Source organism: Zosterops lateralis (assembly GCF_965231275.1).
Source record: "Zosterops lateralis genome assembly, chromosome: 14".
Taxonomy (NCBI): Eukaryota; Metazoa; Chordata; class Aves; order Passeriformes; family Zosteropidae; genus Zosterops; species Zosterops lateralis.
In genome coordinates this window covers 9006664-9028742 of record NC_139774.1, presented here as the reverse complement: position 1 = coordinate 9028742, position 22079 = coordinate 9006664, and the positions used below count along the sequence as shown (strand labels likewise).

Sequence of the window (22079 nt, the reverse complement as noted above, 5' to 3'; positions counted from 1 at the left end):
CTTCAGATACACACCAGATCTGAGGAGTCCAACGTTCACTTAATGTAAACAAGAGCCAAAAGTCTACTGAACATAAACCAAACAAAATCTGAGATAACCTTCCTTGCTCTTCCCCTCCCAAACCATTCATAAATTGAAATTAAAACTATTCCTTTTAGTGAAGAAAAGCAAAGCTTACCATCTACCTAAGTCTACTCTTGCTGCCAACTCAACCAATGACACTTTAAAATCTGTCTCATGTAGGGCCCACTCTTCCCCACTGTTTTTAAAATTAGAATAATGACTTATTAAAAGCTTCAACAAATTCAGCCACCTTATCCAGGTTAAGCTTACCTTTAGTCCTATTAGCCATAATCCAATCCAAGCACTGGATTCTACACTTCACAACCATTTGTTCATTTCACAATGAACACTTCTTTCATTGCTACTTTAAGCATTAAGTTGAACACTGAGATGCTCTGTCTGTAATCACTGGATTCACTTAGAAAGAATTTCCCTGCAAATCATGATCAGTATTGTGAGGTTTTATATCTAGCAGCAAAAAAAAAAAAAAAAAAAAAAAAAAAAGTTACAGAAATATACATTTTGAACAACAAAGAACTCTTTATTTTACAAAATGTATTTCACCTTCTCAGTATTGCCTTTGTAAATGTACTTCATGCTGCAACTACTTACAGTAAAAACACGATATGCAGCAAATTAAAGGTGCTCAACCAGTTCCAACAGTTTGATTTTTTTAAGGTACAATATTACGTAGTTGCACGTTTGATTCTCAGATGTGGTCCTTTATTTGCTTTAGTTCGTTGAAATCACAGTGAGAACTTCTCATCAACTGCCTCAGGCCACAGATTTAATGAAGGTATTACAAGCACAATCATTCTTTACTGCAAAATCTTTCCTTAAAGAAGTAAGCCAAATGCTAGTGTTTCATTTATTCACTTGCTGCTGTATATGAAGGAGGAATTCATAGTATGATAAGGCTGATTCTGTTCTGTCTTCAATCATATTTTGCAGAAAACTTGATTTCAATGGACTCTCATCCCTTAAAAACAAAAATATAAGTGTTTGAGTGGAATAAACATTTGCCATGGGCTACTGTGCATTAATAAAGTTAAAGGTCAAGTGGCAAGACATTTCAAGAGCTTAAGGACATATGAAAAGAGGATCTCAAATAGCCCTTAGTAGTGATTAATCCTAATAAGTGCTCTTACCAGTACTTACTACATTTATCTGACATTGCCTAAAGATTCTTCTGTGACATTTAGTCTTTTGAAATTCTAATTGGAGACAGCTCAAATCTGTAGTCAAATCTGTCAGGTACAGCACACACTATTGTTAAGAATTGCATTAAGAAAGTTCAGTATATGATATCCAGGTATGTATTGTTAACAGGTTGCTGAAGAAGCAAAAAAGACTGTTAAAACCCACTTACTTTATTATATATAGTATAGGAAAGAAAGGTCTCTGTTCTCTCAGCCAAGAAATGAAAGCTCGTGTCCTGATGGATTCTGCAGTTTCAAGTTCTGGGAGATGTGTCTAAAAGCCAAAGGGTTTCATTAATACAAACAAGGTATTTTGAAGAAAAACAGTAAAAGGAACACTTAAACTAGCCCAACTTATTAGGTATAAAGAAAACCCAGACAGATACGTTTTGTGATGTATAGTTTCAGTCTTGTCTTCTTTGAAGGAGCTTGAAACAGTCAAGAGAACTAAACTGCTGTCAGCAATTAGCTGTCAGAGTGGTGATGACTGAGCTGTGATTGATTCCTGTTTTGTTGCAGAAACTACAGGATTTCCCACTAACCCACTGTTGTCACTATTTGCAAGCATTCTTAGTCTGCTCCCACAGGTCTGAGAGACTCAATCATTGTCAGCCTCTTCCCACTGTGTCTTCATGGGAACAAACTCCAAGAGGTAACAAATCATTTCTTTCCTTGGATCTGGATCTATACCACTAGAGGGCTAATATGTGAGCAGTGTATTTTAATTCTCATACAAGTGATATTCTGGCAGCACTGTGTGTGAGACTGATGTGCAGAGCAAGCACATACCATATTCTGTGGTATTGAGCCATAATTTGGGACTCCAAGGACTTGGCTGATGAAGCCCTGCCCACAGTTCTTCCCAATCCACAGGAACATCACCTGAAAGACACCCATCATAACAACATTAATCCAAGCCAAAACACACCTCAGCAGTCTTGTACAGATTTGGGGTTCTCAGAAAGAACACACCAAGTGAACTCGGATACTTTTTAAAATCCCCACCACCACACAACTTACAGAGCCAGCATCCATAAGATAAGCACCATCCCTACTCAGCTTCTCCACTGACAGCTGGAGAAGGGGTGGCTGAGGTATAGTTCTGTCATTGACGTTAAGAGCCCCCTAAAAGAAGGATTAAAACAGTGGTTCACATCTCAATGCAAAAAAGCAGAACAGAACATTAAATAAGAGTAGGATCTATTACACTGAATACTGGAGCTGGACTGTTTTTATGAGATTACTCAAGTCATACTTAAAGTGATAATTTACTTTATTCATTAGTAATTTACTAATAAATCTTAATGTTTTATTTAAAAAGGGTGAACTTGATCCAATGTATCTTAGTTAATTAGTTCTAGAACTGGATATCCAATTTGTTATGCACCAAAGATGTGATTTTTAAAATTGTTCAGGCTTTTACATAAACATTCCCTGTTCTCAAATCTGTTTGATATTTTAAAATAAAGGAAGCTACAAAGGCACAAAACCCACATTATGATGTCTTTATGTATATGTGATTTATAGCACAACATAATGACACAGGGCAAAGGTGAAATAAGTTAGGAAAAAACCTTTCCCATCCATCCATAGCAAAACACAGCTTCTCTCCAGAATTCATCAAACCAGTTCCAAATACCAAATGCATAAATGCAACAAATGGGAGCATATGAAACATTACATTTTAGCTGTGCAGCTTTAATATGGGAAACTTGGAAGACTTTTAACACATTTACTTTTACATCACACAATCTTTGGGATGAAACAGATTATGTAGCAAGGGAGACTCACCTCATCTGTGAGATTATCAACTCTGTACAGACTGGGATGTGTCATGAGCATGAGGTAAACAAGGGGCTGGTTTTTCACCTGACACATGGTGAAGATGCGTTCATCCAAACGTGTGTTTGTCCCAGTTTGAAATGCTTTCTGCAAACAATCAGGCATTTAATTTAATCATTAAAGCAAAGCAAGATAAGCTGAATTTCACACATCTTACTGCTTATTACTAACTTACTTAAGTTTTAGAGATGTACCCTGTTTTCTCATTGTTTTTTTACTTTTCCATAGTTCTCTTCACATATAAATCATACAAGTCTCATCCCCTTTTCTGGATTTCAGAATTAAGCTCGACCTGGTACCACCAATCCTTACTAGTGAGCACTACAGCTGAGATGAAAGCACCCTGAAATATTCTCTAACCTACACCTCAAAAATGCTACTTGATGAAATTTAAAAGAATAAATATTGGAGCTTCAATGTACAGAATCCTAGGTCTGTATTTACAAGAAAGAGATGGCCCTGGCTTGTTGGGACCACAAAAAAGCTATAAATCAAAGTAGGGCTCACTCCTCCCATCTGACCGGATGCTTATCAAGCCTTTCACATGAACAAGCTCAATATTAACATGCTGGTTAATTCCTAATCAAGATGTATAAATCCAAAACTTATTTTTGAACCAAGACACCACTTTGTCCAACACTTAAATGACTTCCAGTATCGGTTCAGGGAAATTCAATTAAAAAATACTTACACTGAGCAAATACTGTAAATGCTATAAACCTCTTGCAAGAACAGCCAGCCAACTCCCTCTCTGCCATGCACCCAGCTCTCTTCTAACCCACACTGAACTGCTGTGTGGATATACATTTCCACAAATGCACAAAACTGAGCATCCTGAGAAAACACTATCAGTACCCTGACACATGCTCTTCACTAGTCAGTGCCTTTATTATTTTGCCCTTCCATTGCTTAAAACATTTATGCTTTTGGTTTTACACACACACGTCTGAATTCCTGCTTTCAAGCTAAATCATTCTCCATCAAAGAACTGTCCTTTTGCTTCAGTCTGACCTGCCAAACACCCATACCGTTGTGCCTGGCTCCCTTTCCCCTCTTACCTGTTTCAAGAGTGCCAGTATATACAGCGGGAAGAGGCGCAGTGAGAAGGGAGCAGTGAGCCCGGGCTGCTGGATGCTCAGCACGGAGGAGCGATAGGCAGCCAGAGAGTCGATCACCGCATTGACCAGGGCGTCCCGGGCATCGCTCAGCGTGGCAGACACAGAGCGGTCCACGGCTGGAAATAGCACAGGGGTCACATGAGAGGGGTTCCCTCCCTCCCTCGGCAGGAATACAGTCACACACATTAACTTCTCTCACTTTGTCATATATGTTGATGCAGCTTAAGCTTTTACTATATGCAAGGGAAGTCAAGTTTCAGAAAAAAGCTGGGGCCCACGATGATGCACCAGACTAAGCCTAAGATTACACAAAGCTCTACTGATCCTTCACCTAAGCCAAGCATTAAAACCAAAACTCCCTTAGGTTTGGGACTTTGAAAGCACTCTCAGAACGAGGGAGAATCTTTTCTTCTAATGTCACCTCCCAGAGGATTATGGCTCAGATCTTTAAGGATACAATCCATGCACATTCAAACAAACTCTTAGCACACTCACCCATATTGGCTAAGAGCCCTGTGATGGCCTGCACATCTGCCCCTAGGAATACATCACTCAGTGTTGTGACAACAGGTAAGCACATAGTGTGGACACGAATTCGTCTTTCACCTGCAAGGAAAGAAAACTGTAACCTCCATACTTGTTTTATGAAGCAACACTACAAATGGCCCTGTTGGCTCAATCTAACCTTACCTTTGCTGGAGGTGTAGAGGAGAGCTGACTGAAAAGAAACAACTTGCATATCTGTAAGACTCTCTTCCACTGACATCTGCACAGCGTATCCCGCATCAGGGTTTACGTTGGGTAATGACAACAAGTCTGTAGATCGTACGAAGAAGTTCCCATGGAAAGTATGAATGGAAAGACCTACAAGATAATGATTCGGTTTGGGTTTTATAGCTGTGAAGTACAGGCACCATATATAGATCTACTGTCAGTGTATATGACTGTACTGGAATGTTCCCTCTCAATGAAATACATTATCTTCAAAAAAGGTAAATACTGCAAAATGACAACTCATCCAAAGAATCCACAAAGCCTAGCAGAAAGTGATAATTAGCAAGGCAAATCAATGTAGAGTAGTAGAAGTATCTAGATTATAAAAATAGTCCCTGGTTGAAATAGCAGTCCAGGAAAATTTCCAGTTTTGACCATTATAAACTGGAACTTAGATGTCAGAAAACACACTGCAAATACAGTCCTAAAATAATTGTCCTATCCCTGGTACTGAATTTTACTTTTCTAATCTTTGACTTTTGGTTTCAAAACAGCTAGAATACCAATGAAAACATTCCCAAAGAGCAGCAAACATCCACTTCCCTCTTCTCTAGCCCCCAAAAATCTAAGAAGATGAATTCAGACCTTTGGTGCATCTTATCCTCATGACAGCCTCAAACCCAATCTTTCTAGTTAAATATCGCTTCAGCTCCTTTTGCAGTTTCTCCACTTGGACAGGGTTGTGTTTATGATGGTAAGATTGGTAGTAGTAGACACTACCTGCAGAATACCTTGATATACAACCTGAAACAAAACCAGTACACATTGGAGAGTGCAGACAGTTGCTGCTGCAGTCTTTAAACTATTAAATTGTTCACACCTGCAATCATTCAGATACAGAGTTACAGACTTGCCTATAGAGACAGATGTAGCACAACTGTATATTCTAGTATGTGATAAGTTTCAGGTGTGAAATAATTTTCGATTGACCTGAAATTGCTATCACTTGAAAGGCTGGTGAAGTAGAAAAAATATAATTAAAATGCTAATAAAACTTGCTCTAAAGGCAATGACACTGATGGTTAAAAGAAGGAAGAAAGTATTTCTGCTACTTATATCAGCAGCACAAGAATCTCAACTCACTAAGGGAGGCATGAAAGTAAGTAGGTTAAATCAGGACTGAAAGATTACATTCTATTCACTTTCACTACTCAGCAAGGACAAGTTTGTATCTTGACACACTAGGCTAATTCAAATCAGGTTCATCTACTAAATATTAACATAGATTCTATGCATTTGCTCAAAATACAAGAGTTCCATGTCCCCAAACAGCTTTATATGTCTTACCTAGAGAAGCCAAATCAGAATATTGTCCACTAAGGAGAAATAAATCCACTGCAACCTGTTGCCCTGAGCAGTCCAAGGCCAACTTCTTGTAAAAATCAGTTGATGGTGTCAGATGTATATCCTGTTAACACAGTGGAATATTACAAAATACAAAGAAAATTCCAATTGATTCATACATTTATTGCCTGTTTTAAGGGACACATAATCAATTCTCCATCATTGATTAAAAATATTTTATTTTAAAAAACCCAGATAATTAATTTATGTTTATATTGCTTGGGTTTTCTTTGGGTTTTTTTCTGCTACTTCAACAAAGGAGCAAGACAAGCACAAAATTAACCTAGAAGAGGAAATCACAGAACCACCTCCATGCACAGAACAGGGTTGTTGGTACTCTCAACCCTTTTGCTTTCCTGACCTTTGCTGTTGATCTTTGGTTTGGCTCTTCTCGTGACTTTAGTGCTCCCATTCCCAGAGATGGGAGCTGTGTCTGGAAGACAGTGATTCTACCTCCAGTGGGGGACATCAGCTTAAAGGCAGCCTGTAATGCAGGCCCCAGGGCACTGTGAGTTTCCAGGGACTTGGTAAACATCTGTGGCAATGTCTTCAACAGATCTTGAATTAGCTACAAGTGAGAAAACAGTATTAGATCTATGAGTCTTCATGGTTTTCTACTTTATGTAGAGCTGATCACTGAACACAACCAAGTATTAACACTTCCAATATTAAGGTAGTAAAGAGGAAGTCCCAGAAAAATTGAATTACGGCCTTGTTTCAGGTTGGCAAGAATTTACAGTGACATAGATAAAAGACCTTTTTTTTTGCTCAAACCTTGCATTTGAGCAGCAGGTGTTAATGAGCATTAATTAATCAGAAAATTACCAAACATATCCCCAATTATGTAAATGTTTTTAGTTATGTAAGAGTCTTTGCTTCTTACCTCTTTATTTTCATTTAAATTTACTAATAAGTTTTCTGGCATTGGTATAAATACATCTGAAAGGGAAAAAAAATATTTGAGTTATCTTTTAAAAACACATCAAGCTTTCCCTGACTTTATTTGCCAACCATCATACTTATTGGAAAAATAATACACAGTATCAGTGTATTAACCCATGCAAACATAATTATGTGGACTTTTTTTTCTCATAAGCATTCCTGTGGCTAGAATCCCACGTTAAGAGTAACAATCAACAGGGCTGAAGGATAATCAAGACTATGAAATAAAATCACATAGCAAATATTTCCAGTGTTCCTTCTACCCTGCCTAATAACATCCAGTGAAAGGTGATTTGAAACAAAAGATAGAAGGACAAGCACTAAGCACCAGCCATAAGAAAATCTATAGAAAGGTATCCAGCATCAGCATATGGGATTTCAAGAGGAATCTAGAGAATTGTACAAATTAGACTACAAGTTAGGAAGGCTGTCTTCATGTTTGAAGTCAAGAGCAGCCACAGCATTGCTCAGACATCAGGGAGATGTCTTCATAAACAAACTCACACATATGGTACTTCTAAAGTCATTACTAGAGAGAACTAATGGTGTGATCTAGAAACTCCCACCAGATACATATTTTTAAAGGCTGTCACAACCAACAGTCATTAATAGGTACTGATCACAAAAATTATTTTTGCATACCTTCAATATCTGAAACTATAAGCATCTGAGGCTGAGAAAGACCTTCCTGAAGACTGTAGAAATGGATTGTGCTGTCAAATGTTATGAAGCCTATTTTTGTTCTAGTGTTCCCAGGAAGCCTGAAAATGAGACATATGGTGTTCAATGAGATGAAATTTCATTTCTGCAGGATTTTTTTTTTTTTTTAACATTCACTGCATCTCTCCATGGTTGTTACCAAGCAGTTAGCTTAACAGCTAGACTCCAAGGGCTTCACTAAGTCATTTTGAAAAGAACAAAAATCACAACAAAGAAGGAGCTCACAGTAGAGTCACCTAGCAGGCAGGTGAAAACCTTTTAAGAATCAGAAGTGGAAGAAAAGAAAGAAATAAACTGCGAAATACCAAGCAGTGTTTATATAAGTTCAAACAATATGCATTTTATAAGAAGTTTATTAGATGTGTGACTCTTTCAGCAAATACTTATCTGAATTTCAGCTTTTAAAAAATAGAGTTCAAAAGATATCATAAACATGATGTTTATATTCTTTTGGGGATTGATGAAGCATATAGGAAAGAGTGAGACTGAAAATTAAGCCTCAAAACTACCTTTTATACTGGTATAGCTGTGATGGGAGAAAGATTACAGCTTTATGGTGCATTTTAACACAACACTGGTTATTGTTTGCCCACACTAGGAAACTTGTCTTCCAAACACAAAGGACAGGCATGCTGGTGTCTATCACAGCTTTAAGCGGAATGAAAATTGGATACTTTAAGAAAAAAGTACTTACGAGTCAAGATTGTCTAACAAGGTCTGGCAGACTGTGTTCAAGTATCCCGTCTCTATTGCATTGTGAGAGACATCAAACACAAAGAGGTACACGGGTGGCTGAGGTGGACGCAGCTGAGCAAAGAAAAGATTACCTTTCATTTTCAAACAGGATTTGCTAGATTTGGTTTATTCATTCCACTGCAAGTTTAAACTAATAAAACAGCACCCAGGTGATACCTAAAATTTCTGAATGCATTTGTCTCTTATTTGATGATACCAGAATTCTAGTTTTTCTCCAAAGATAACTACATATCCTAAACATAAAACAACTTTGACATCATAGATGTTTAGAAGTGAACTCTCTAAAGCTCTCCCCATGAGTTCTCAGATACACTCCTTAAGGCAACAGCTATTCAACTGAACTGGAAAGCATCCTCTGAAACAAAGCTTTCTCTGACTTGCCTCTGAAATAAAGGGAGAGAATAAGTAAATAAAGCCTTACCATGTATTCAGATGGAGCCATAAACTCAATAGTAGCATTCTGGACTTCAGGTCTTTTATGAGGTTCTCCATAAACTCTTGTCACAGGATTATACAGGAATTCTTCAGGAACTATGCAGATAAGTTTATATATTAGTATTTCACACTAGTATTGGCTGTGCTGCATTTTAAAACAAACATATCAACTCTCTTGTGGCTGTTGGGCAACACATGGAGAAGTACACCAGGCAGTGGAGTTCACTTACACTTGTGCAAGGGTAACACAAGTAGTCCCTGAGGGGCTACTTGGGCCCACTGTATTTCTTTAGGGACACCACTGTCACTGGGAAACATTTCTCATGACTCCCCGCATGATGGACAATAATCCCCCCACTGATGTGGCCAACAACACTCCAGTCTCACAGGCCAAGGTGGGAAAGGTTAATTGGAACTTTAAAGCACATTTAAAACTTACCATCATTGACTCTATAGCACAAATTGCATTTCCATCTCCTTTGGTCTAGGAAGCTGACAAAAGGGTTGATGTACGTCCGGCAGGAACGGCATCTCACAATAATACTGGAAGTGACCACTGGCAATTGCTGGAAAGGAAAACCTTCCTGTTTTAAAGCATTCTCTGCAGCTGTTCATCTGTGGTAACAACACCATCTACACTGTGCTGGCTAGTGAGGCAAAGCATCCTTGTTGAAAGGAGGAGTACTTCTGCATCCTCACAGCATCCCTGCAACTCCTTAATACAACAGGTAGGAACTGAGCTCTAACATATTTGACTGGGTAGATTTCCCTTTCCAAGCCTCTAAATTCTTGAATTTTACACTGATGGTTTAAGATCAAGTCCTGCACCCAATACAGATCAAAAAGCAGGGGGAAAAAAAGCCCAAATCTTTGAAAAATCAATTAAACTGAGAAAAAACCCACAATGTTTAAGAGAGACATTGCTAAATTCAAAGTCTTCTGGCTACCTCATGACATCCAAATTCTGTGCTGTCTTTAAGATTTTGGTTTTTTGAGGTTTAGGAGGCTCTCTTTTTTATTAAGAGAAGAGACCTAAAGGTTTAAAAACTACAGGAAAAAATAATTAAGAAAAATGACAACAGTATGTATGGAACAAGGAAATGTCAGTTCCTATGGTAGTTTTTCTGGGCCAAGGTACCTGCCCTTGTTTTATAGTTCATTGTCCATTGTCTGGACTCTCGTAAAGGCATAGTTGATATTTCAGCATGTAAAGTTTTGAATATTTCTCATACCGATAAGTCTTTGAAAGGATGAAGCAGGAGCCCCAAAGGAAGTTTGGCTTTATTCAACAAGGCCTGAGTTTGAGGAATGTTAGTCAGGGTACAGCGGAACAACCTACACGAAGGACAAAGGGTTATTTTCAGAGGCTTTCAAATAAATTATGATTTCAGTAGTACAGTATATTTTTCTAGAGATTTAATAGTGAATTTCCATTGCCAGATGAAAGATCTTCTCCATCTCAGTCAAATAATTTTGTTTCTGTTTGAGCTTAACCCACAGTACATACTTTGAGTTCTTATTTTATACAAATGCTCTTTACACAGAACTGAGTGTCATTTGAGTCACTCAAGTCAAAGTTAAGCCAAACAATATCCAAAGTTGCACCAAATCTTTATATACTAAATGTTATTTTGGAATAAATTAGAATTGGCAATGTTTAAAAGGCAGTTTTAAAAACTTAGTAACTATAAACAATCCCACAATCATATTCTGAGTCTTGAGCACTCAGCAGCTTCCACAAAGTGCAGATGTACGTGGCAGTTTTGCAAATCCTGTTCAGCTTGTTTGCATGAACATCACAAAGACACTGTTATTTTCTTTATCTACCATAAAAATATTTGCAAAGCAGGAGTCCCTGGCTATACATAGTTTGATCAGTCTCCTCAGAGAGAATAATTGATTAACCAACTGCCAGCCTCTTGTTTGAAATTTCATTTACTCCAGTGTTTTAAATTATTACTTTTCAATACAGAGGTCATCCATGTTTCCTCATGCACAATCTTTTGGGTGTACCTCACCTGACTGAATTAACTCCTATTTTATATTTTCTCATCCATATTCACTGCCAGGCATAAAATTTTGGTACTGTACCTATCTATAGCTGCCTTATTAATAAATTTTCCTCATGCTTTCTACAAAGATGATTTTCCCCTCTTCAGTTAAACCCACTTACAGCCTTTATCATAACACAGTGAAGGCCATTTTTAATGTTTTCTACTCATAAAATTAAGAAAACATTTTGTGAAGTTATGTTTGTAAGTAGGAATTTATACTTCTATCTATTTTGATGTATTATAGCAAATGCATAATCTTACTCAGGATTGCAGTTGAGCTTCTGGATGTCTTCATGCAAGTTGGGGACAGGAGCCTTCAAAAGGGTGGTAGGAAGAATATTTCTTTCTTGAAGAAGATTCACAGGTCTTAACCCTTCCTGCTGTAGACTCAGGCCACCCATTGATGCAGTTAAGTGATTAGTGCCTAGGGCAGGCTAGAGTCAAATAAAATTTCACAAATTAGCACCAATTACTTGGATGAAACCCACAGTCCATTTAAAAACACATATATCCCTTTCAGTTTGTTTTGCTCATGTACTAATTGCCATTGTATCAATATGTTTAGAAATTTCAATATGAATAGAAATAAGTCATGAACTTGACTTATGCATGCGACATAACAGAGTAAAAAGTAACAGAAATTGCCTATTAAGCTCTTGAAATACAGAAGCTCAGCTGGTGAAAGCATTGGTCAGTTCACTTTGAAAGTTCAGGGAAAGAAAAACCAAATACTTCAGCTAACAATAACAATGCCACAAGAGAAACATGATAAAAGCAGCTGAAAGTTTCAAAAGAAACATCCTGATGAGATTAGGACTGGAACATTCCTCAAAGAGCTGGCACACAGCTTTTCTAAACTGGTACCAAGGCACAGGCAAAAGCATTAATTGTGGGCTATGTCTGTCCTCTTAAACAAATGGTGCCCAAACAGGGAACAAAAGAAGCAGCATCCTAGGGATGCACAACACCTACCAACCATAATTTTTCTTTCCCCACTAGACCCCCACTAGAGGTAGTACTGAGATAGAAACCAGACAATCTTTACCTGGTGGAAATGTTTTGATCCATCTGCATATTGCAAAGCAGATGCATTCATTCCTGGTGCTCCAGGGGGAGAAGTATGTTGGTAGCCTGGAGGTAAGGCAGGGTAAGAATATCCAACACTTCTATTCACCTTAAGATTCGGGGCTGCAGGAGAATGATGTGGAGTTGCTGAAAGCAGAGTAGACACATACTTAATTGCTGAAGAACTGTATCTTGAGGCATTAGTACAACAGAACTGCCTGTTTAGTTTTAAGTGTAAAAAATACAGCTGCTGTCAACTTTGCAAAGGGCTCTCACCTACTTTACATATCACAGGCAAGGACATGCCAACTGTCAATGCTTCAATTTTCACATTTAGCTTCAAGACAGGCATTGAACCAGGTACATGTTTGTACACAAATGCCTGAACTTCTCTCTTCTATCTTTCCCAGACCCTTAGAAGTTCCATAATAATAACAACAAGCATTTTTACTCTCAAAGCCTTACCCATGAGGCCACCACCTTCAATTGCATCATAGCTGTTTTGCACTACAGACACATCACTGGCAGCAGATCTGGCATCACCTTTAAAGAAAAAACCACAGGAAAAATTTGCACAAGTTACAAAGACGTTTTAATGAGATAACTGCAAAACATATCCTACTTGCATATAAGACAAGCATAGTTTGAATCTACTTTGGTTTTGACCCAGGATGAAACTAAATTAAATATACACTTTGTCCTCTTTCTCACACACATCCCCTGCAGATGTGACCTCAAAAAAGGACATTCATAAAACATCACCATCTTTTTTTTTTTTTTTAAGGAAAACTAAAGTCTGTCGTCCCTGAATTTCTTGCCTTCAAGTGTTTGAGTCTTTGCAGCAGCTTTCTCACGCTGCTTCATGTAAACAATATTGTATTATTAGAATTTATCTGTATGTTTTGCATTCTTGTTCTCTGAGAGAGAACTTGACTGATGGTCATATTGACCAATGGAGTCAGGAGGTTGTAACCTCCTTGGGCCAATCTTGGCCCTCTGTACAAAATGTATATAAGCCTACTGGAGTCAGATAATAAAGAGCTTTCCATGATTCACCAAGCTGCTGCCTGCTGTCCTCTGTGAAAGTCCACTCCCACGTCACAACATGTTGCCCCTCTAAAGGCAGGGGTAACAAAAGTCCCTACACTTCTGGTTGAATAATCTTTTACAACTACTTCAGATCAGGGATTTTCCATAGCTGTCAAGCCAACATGCTGTAAAGGATCAGGGGACACTTCCTCTTCAGCAGAGGAAGTCTCTTTAGGCCAGCTGCAGTCTTCCAAGTAACCTGTAGCTTAGAGTTCCCTGAAGATTTTTTTCCACTAATAATTCACAGAAACATCAAATTTCCTACACTTACAGACGTAGTCCATTGCTGCTCACCAAACAGCAACAGCTCTAACAGAGTCACATACCTGTCAAGACAGAAATTCAATCTAAGATAGGAAAAACCCTGAATCTCAGAGAGTGCTCCCAAAGGACAGTTTTTGGTAAGCCAACTATGTCTAAATATACTAACACAACTATATATTGCTAAGGACAAGTAGGTACTCTATTTTTATTACCATTTTTTATTAAAATCTTCAAAGATGACCCAATAAAAGGAACTTATATTACACACTGAATCTTGCTAGCAGCAGTCCACCTGCTTCAGAGACTAAACATTTTTATCTCTCCAGGACTCTGAAAATGTTGCTCTTCATAATGAAGAAAATATTTTATAAGCAAAAGCTGTTTCTAATGCATTTAATACATTCCCAACTAAGCTAAATCTGAATACACTATTCTCGTGCTCACAGAGCTACCACAGACGAGAAACTGTCAATGTGAACATGCAAGAAACCAACAGCTTTGACAGAAGTATGTAAAAATAAAGCTGCCGACTCGCACATGGCCCCATCTAGCACGGGCACTAAATGCCAAACAACTGGAGTCTGTCTGATACAGAGCCCTGAGGAGCTCTTAAACAATGGCATATTTGTGCAGGGCCCACAGGAGACACAAAGTCAGGTATCTGTCTTCAACAGCTGACACTTCACAGCCTCTAGTAACTTCCTTCACAAAACTAACAAATGCAAGATGTGTGTTTCAGTGATTTTATACACAGACAAATAAGGTACAGCTACATAAACAGCAAGGAATTGCAAGGTCCACATTTTATCTCTCCCTGTAGAATGAACAATACAGGGAGTCATACATGGATTTCTGTCCTCATAGGAGGCAGGGATGCAGAGAAATGAGGAATTCCCTAACACTTTTTTAACACAAAAAAGAAAAAAGCAATGCCAACTACAGGAGACATGACCATGTAAAACAGCACTTGTAATTTTTCAACTGTTAATTTCTGTTAAAACCTATTTCTAATTAAAATGTATTTTCAACTGTTAATTTCTTAGATTTTATTAACATCTGTTTACAAGAATTTTTCTTCTTTCCAGGTCCTTACCTGTTCTTTTCAGATTAAATTTTTAGCCGTATGAGTATCAATTTTACAATTTGAGCCTCTAATCAAACAATGTGCTTGACTTTAAAGGTTGCACATTGCACCAAGTCGCAATGTTTGAATTCAACATAAAGAGCACATTGTTTCTTACCCTCTTGGTTTGCAGCTGATTGTTGCAGAGACTGTGCACTCGGAGGTCCTGCTGGTGCCGGCCGAGGTGGGCCCCCGACTGGTGGGGGTCCTAAAGGTGGCCTTGGAGGGTGGAGTGGAGTTACAGGCTGAGTCACTGGTGGAGGTGCAGCTCCTATAAAGAGATTAACTTTTAGGAGGAATTTAACCCAACTGAAAGAAGTCACAAAAGCACACAGATTGAATTCTAAATATTCCTCTTATTCAGAAAACTGAACAGCATGAGATACATAAATCCTAACATGCGGATCTCAACTTCAGGTTGTTTCTGTCATGCTTTTCTCATTCTGGGTTCCTTTAGCTACTGATCTCTTTCAGCTTGTTCTTGCTATTGTTGGCAAGATTTTCAAGATGTACAGAAAATATCCCAACTCTGTAACCAAGTCTGGAGTGATCATGAAACAAGTTTAATTAATTTTAAAAGTGATCACTGTTATACAAAAAAATACCAGGGAAATGGCTCAGGAGGATTGAATGGATATAAAAATTACTTATTCCAAACACTCGCTCTCATTTCATATGCCACTTTCCAAAATTTCTCTGCATTTTCCTCACTAATTCCAAAGTACTAACTGTTTATTCCAATTAAGTGCCAGAAATAGTTTCATAAATTCTGCGAGCTTAAGACATTTTGAACAGCATAAGAAAATTAGGCAGGCATATAACAAAAAAATAGCATCATAAAAACCTCTAATGAGGCTAAAAGCACTTAACAAGAAAAATTATTTGCTTTTACATGGAAAATATTTCTGTACCTAAGTCTTGTTTGCATGCTTAGTGAGAAAAAAACTAACAACATACAGCAGTTTGGCAAAGAAAAACTTGAGTATTAACTGTGTTTCCATAATAATCACAAGTAGCACAATAGAGCTATTTTGTCTTAGAAAAGCTTTTACCATTGCATATACCAACAGAAAAGCAGCAGGAGCAAAGTCTCCCACTTTTAGAGTACTTTCTGAAGACTGACAATTATTATTAAATGTGAAAATTACACGTTTGAGGGAAGGAAGCATTCCATTGAACTGACCCCTATTTCAACAGCACAGAATGCTTTTCAGTTTTCTTTTCGGGCTGTGCTCCAGTTATTTGCATCAACCTGAGAGGCTATTCAGAAAATTACCTGAATCAAGTAGTTACTGACCATCCTCACTAAACAGAACTAGTTTTCAATGGTGAAGTCCTGGATTGAAACATGCTAATGCTCCAACAGTTACCCCAGGAAATGGTGAAGGTTACAGAAACAGCATCACCCACACACAGCATCCCAAAACAATGGGACAATATTCAGGAGTTACCTGCTCCAGCCAGCTGAAACACTGAACATCAACACAGAACTTTAATTTCTCACCTAAAGAAGGCATCTGGGTATTTGATGGGAGTATCTGCTTTAACAATCTTCCACAAGCAAAACGTCACTGTAGAGTCAGTTCTATACCCATTATTTTAAATGGTCGTTGCAAAATGGACATTGGTAAAATATCAAAAAGTTGTGTTTACCTGGCTTCATGTAGCTGTTCTGCAGCGGAGGAGCCCCCGGAGAAGCAGCATATTGGTAACTCCCTGCAGGGTTTGTACTTCCTGCCAACGAAGACGGTGCCTGAGCTGACCCTGTCCCAGGCACACGAGCCAAATGGCTTGGTTGAGCCCCGAGAGGCTGACTCACAGGAGTCTGGCTGTACTGCCAGTTTGAAAGCACCGGTGGGCTGGCTCCAGGAGGAAAACTCCCAGCAGATGATACAGCAGCTGAGTTCTGTAATGCAGGCGGCAGCACTTGTGGAACAGGACCTGGCTGTTGTACTGGTGACCCAGAGAAAGCTGCCACTGGTGGCCTATTCAGAGTCTGGCCAGGTCCTTGGTAATTGTTTAATTGAGAAACATTCTGAGAGCCACTATAGCCATACTGTCCAGAAGACTGGTGTGGAGGAGCCTTTGCTGGCATCTGATGGGAGTACGATCCTGGAACCGCAGGACTGTATCCCTGGCCATCTGAGGAATGCATCAGCTGATTTTGAACAGGGCCTGGAATGATAAAAAAACCACACTCTTTAGGAAGTCAGTGTTGTGTATCACTTCTGAAAATAAAAGATGTTCCTGTGAATGTCTTTCCTTAGGATTTTATTAGTCTCCAAGCCATTTTTAATTTAAACCATTAGGTGTGACAGAAGTACTACTGCAAGGGACATTAATTCGGCAGTATTTTGCTACTGACACGTCTTTGTTTTGTTTTACAGTAACCTTGAAACCACTAAGCGTTCCAGTACTATCAATGCTCCTGGACTGAAACTCACAGAGGATCCCATCCAATCTTCAGAAACCCCAAAAGCAAGCTGCCACAGCAGAGCACTGTCCCACACCACTGGCAGGAGCACACACGAGCAGACTGAAAGCGGAAGATCCATTGCGTAAGAACTGCGTTTCACACGATGGCTCACACCAGCCTACACGTCAGCTCACCACCACACCACAGCCAAGTGCCACCACAGGTCACCACAGTACTTCTCAAGTGACTGAGTCAATCTATTCAAGTTTCTGCAGTTAATTTTAGTAAGGGAACTATTCATACACATACTGCTGATGTGAGTGGCCAACTGGTCACAAACACAGAGCAAAGGGTAAGTTTATCATAAAATAATTCACCAGTCAGGGAAAAAAAAAACCAACTTGACAGGTGGATGATGTTCATTATGCATTTGTTGGTTGGTATACATGAACTGAGTTTTACTCATTTGAAGAAAAAATTTGAAAAAAAGGTTAGTAACTCTCCAAAGAGTAAACAACACAGGCAAGAATATCATCAGATTCCTGCTTTACAGAGGAACAGGTTGACAGAATCCTATGGGACTTCCAGTACAATAACAGCTCCATCAAGAAAGGTACTACTACAGACTGTTCATACCATTGCCACAAAATGGACATGCTGAAGAGAGAGTATCAATTTTTGAGTGAAATCCTTCTGACCAAAACACACTAGATACTGCAGGCCACAGCCAGCCATGGCTCCTTCACAATTACCAAAACACTTTCCAGTGTTGTATCATTCAGTTCAGCCAGTCACATTGTGGCCCTCCTCATCCCCTAAAAACACAGCTTAGATACTGGAAACATTCCACACACACTGGCAGTGACACACACATTAAAAAAAAAAAGATGGCTGGTTTCCTATTGAAACGTAATGGCTAAATTCTGAAAGGCAAGCAAGTTCACATTTCCAAATTAGAGTAACTCACACATTTCTGACAACAAATTAAGCTAAATGCAGAATACATTGAAATTCTTAGGACAAACACTGATCATTCAGCTAGAAAACCTTAGGCTCTGGGTCACAGTCAGCTGTAAATTCACTGAATATTGCACAGGTCCATGTAACTCCTACAGTGCCAGTGATCTCATCCTCACTGCCTCTTATTTGTGCATAAAAGGTACACACCATATTATTCTCTAACCATTAATTTCAACATGCAATTTATCATTCAGTTAGGAAATCCAGTTATACCCTACAATGCTACTCCTACACATTTGCAATTAATAATTCTCTAAAATCACGGGTGTTTAAAGAAAAAGCTCCAAAAAACAAAAGCGCTTACAGTTATAAGTAACCTTCAAAAACTACCCTGCAGGGTATCAGATGGGTTTCCAACGATCACTTTACAAACCCCACTGGCAATTAAACTTGCTAACTTTAAAAATTATGAATTCTTATCAAACCTTCTGACTGCATCCACACAAACACTGATATAACAACATCATTGTAAACTGTAGGAAAAATACAGAACAAATACAAATTGAATCAATAACTTGATTTTTCACCTTAGGGCATGACTCTCTATCTGAGGCAGAAATCAGAGTATTTGGATTGCTCTCTTATGCACTGTTTTCCCTGCTTGAGGATAAAACAGTGGAAGTGAGGTGATATCAAAAACTGACCTACTTGATATTTTCTATGGCACTTTAGGCAAAAATAAAAATCAAATTCATCACAGAACAATGTTCCAATTTCAATTTTTATTTTTAAAGTCAGAAGCGCAATGAAAAGTCTTGTCATCCTCACGTAATAGTTCATGTTTCCAAGACAAGTTTGCACAAAGCTGCCAAAAAAGCCATAGAAATAGCACTAATGGACAAAACCCCTTTACAAAGAGTTTCACAGTGCACAAAAACTTTTCAGGACTCACTGTTTGGTTGCTGCCAGATACCCATCTTGATCTGACCTCTCTATGAGACCCATCAAAGAGTATCTAGGCTGTCCAGCTTTCCCCAAATGCTGCTGGCTTTCTGTGAAGCCAGAAACAAACAAGGAATTCTGTGTGGACTGAAGAGCTACTTCACCTGCACAGCAGCAAAACAGCCAACACTCAGAGACCACAGAAATGAATTAGTAATAGAAGAAAGGCCACCTATTTAACAGCAAAAGTCTCCTCTACAACAACACAAAGCCATTTAATGTTTCTAAGAGATCAGGAGTAGCACCAGAATATATATATATGAAGGCCACTTGATGGTTTTATAAAATGGTCAGAGTGCTAATGTGGACAGCTAGGATCCAAGTAATACTTTCCACAAAGAATTTCACTGTTCCCTACTCCAAGCCAGTTATCAGCACATTGCTACTGCCAGCCACGAGCTCTCCAAGCTCCAGAGAGATGCAAAGATAAACACTCTGAAAAGTTATATCCAACAGATGCCATGGAATCAGTCACCACCAGTGCCCACTTCATCTGACTCTGACCCATTGGATTCCAAAGCCAGCAGCTCCTAAAGCACCTCATGTTATCAAAGCACCATGCTAAGGTATGAGAAAGTGCCATGCTAAGGTATGAGAAAGTGCCATGCTAAGGTATGAGAAAGTGCCATGCTAAGGTATGAGAAAGCGCCATGCTAAGGTATGAGAAAGCGCCATGCTAAGGTATGAGAAAGCGCCATGCTAAGGTATGAGAAAGTGCCATGCTAAGGTATGAGAAAGTGCCATGCCAAGGTATGACATGATGAGAGCAAAACGTTTCTAAAAGAATTCTTTCTCCTTCTTGTTTACACTCCAGATCTATTAACTGGAAAACAAATTAGACATCTGCAATTAAATGAGTACAGAATACTGGTCGTATTAAAAGACAAACAGAAATGAAGGAGAGGAAGGTTGTTGCCAAGCAACCCAAAGCTCTGTGCTAAACAATTTCCCGGGCAGCACACGGTGCTGCTGTGACAATTTACTGCCTTAGTGGACATGCGAACTCAGGGAGTCACCTGCAAACACTTCAGCAAGCAACAAGTTGCAAGGAAGAGCCGACAGCTATAGAACAATTTGTCATCCTACTGACAGTTTTCTTTCCTCACAGACCACCGTAAGCACCACTATAGCACTCAGTACCCCCAAAACTGTTTTATAAAGCTTTGGTGTTTAGTAAAAAGGTCAAGGATCACAGCACCCTCTCAACAGCTATTTTAAACAATGCTATGAACAGTCCATGCTTGAACAATTTGATTTATTTCAAAGGCCAGCAACCCAAACTTTATCTCTAATACACCGTAAAAACTGTTTCATTTTGTTACCTACTATTTGCATAACACTACATTTCAGTTCTTTATTCTTCACACACCTGACAGCTGAGTAGCCTGAAATTCCTCTTTCTCAACTGCCTCTCCATAACTCCCATTATGTGCTTAATCTGACACTAGGGAAATGAGCAAACATAAAGCAATGCCAGTCTGTAAATCACCCCACTCAGTTACTCCATTAGCTAACATTCCCTTTGTACAGTCTCTGCTCAGACCACAAGTTCTCCAGGACAGAGCCTCTCTCTCCACACTACATTCATACTCTTCCCACTCTCTTGACCCTAGAAGCAACTACACAGTTAATTGCAAATTGTCGTTTTGCTGATGACTTTGAAGAACAGCAATAAACACACTGTGCAGGAGGAGGGGGAAGAAAAATCAAAAGATCTCATTATAACTGAACTGCTTATGATGCAGCACAGCTACTGAAACACACAAGTGTATAATTAAGGAAGCAAGTGCAGAGGATGTGTATGTGAAATCAGGAGACACTTCCATCAGCACAGATTTGCACACATGCAACGAAAACAGACACAGAGACAAGACTGGCCTTGAATTCCTTATTCCTATATTAAAACACTGGCTAGAACGTTCAGTTTCACTTCTAACACTTCGTTTTAAAGAAATACATTTTGAGGGGAAGAAAGCAACCAAGACTTTCAGTTTGCAGCACACAGAACCAGATAATGTCGGCTTTACGAGAATGACAAGATAAGAAAGCCCCGCAGCGCCGCGGGCTGAGCTCAGCGATAACCAGAGTGCCACATGTACAGCCCCGTTCCAAAGGGTCAAACCTGGGCTGTGTCACCCGTGTCACCAGGGGACAGGGACCCACCCGGGCTAAGGGCCGGCCTGGGGCAGCTGGAGCCGAGCGTGTTCCCCCGGCGGCACAGACACGGGCTCTCTGAAAGGCTCTGTCGTTCATACCCACAGACAAATCTACTCTGAGATACTTCTGCCACGAAAATAAATCAGAATGAAGATTTATTTTGCCCAATGAGCCGCTCCGTGTTTTCCTCAGTGACACTTGTGGCAGGGCCCGGTCCGAGAGCCGCTCAGCCCCGCTCCCCCCGCCCCGGGGTCGCACTGGAGTCCGGCTCCGCCGCCGCTCCTCTCCTCCCCAACCCGCTGCCTTCGCCCCGGCCCGCGGTGTCCGGGCTGCCGGTCGGCATCGCCGAGCCCAGCCCCGCGACCCGGGGGTCCCCAGAGCCCCCTCCCCGCGCTCTGCCCGCGGGCACCGGCCTCTGCCCCCGCCGCCCCGGGGCGAAGGGCGGCCTGGGTCCGGGGGAAGCGCCGCGGGGCCCCATCCCGCGCCAAGCGCCGCGGGCCGCCCCGCACTCACCGTTGGTGTAGGGGTGCTGGCCGGCGGGGGCCCCGGCGGGCTGGGCCATGGCGGGGCCGGGTGCGCTCGGAGCCGCCCGTGTGGCGGCGCCGGCCCGGGCGGGGGGGACGGACCCACCGGAACTGCCGGGCGGCGCGCGCAGCCGCACTGCGGACACGTGGCACTTCCGGGAGCGGCGCTGCGGCTTAAGGGGCGGGGCCGGGGGCGGGGCTGGGCGGGCACGCGGAGGGGCGGGGACGAGCG

At 40.2% G+C, this 22079-nt stretch overlaps 1 protein-coding gene across 1 annotated transcript; it reads right to left on the bottom strand.

Annotated features, from left to right (window-relative positions):
* Positions 1 to 583: 583 nt before the first annotated feature.
* SEC24A (SEC24 homolog A, COPII coat complex component) lies at positions 584 to 21913 on the bottom strand. Its single transcript, XM_083871625.1, has 23 exons — positions 21837 to 21913; positions 16442 to 16963; positions 14907 to 15059; positions 12778 to 12855; positions 12293 to 12459; positions 11509 to 11681; positions 10426 to 10528; positions 9633 to 9759; positions 9180 to 9289; positions 8697 to 8809; positions 7925 to 8043; positions 7224 to 7279; positions 6702 to 6908; positions 6284 to 6404; positions 5582 to 5740; positions 4913 to 5086; positions 4718 to 4828; positions 4163 to 4338; positions 3054 to 3191; positions 2283 to 2387; positions 2052 to 2144; positions 1433 to 1536; positions 584 to 1042 (listed from the first exon to the last, which is right to left on the bottom strand). The coding sequence occupies exons 1-23, from the start codon at positions 21883 to 21885 to the stop codon at positions 928 to 930; spliced, it is 3273 nt and encodes a 1090-aa protein (XP_083727751.1). The 5' UTR covers positions 21886 to 21913; the 3' UTR covers positions 584 to 927.
* Between the last annotated feature and the right edge of the window lie 166 nt (positions 21914 to 22079).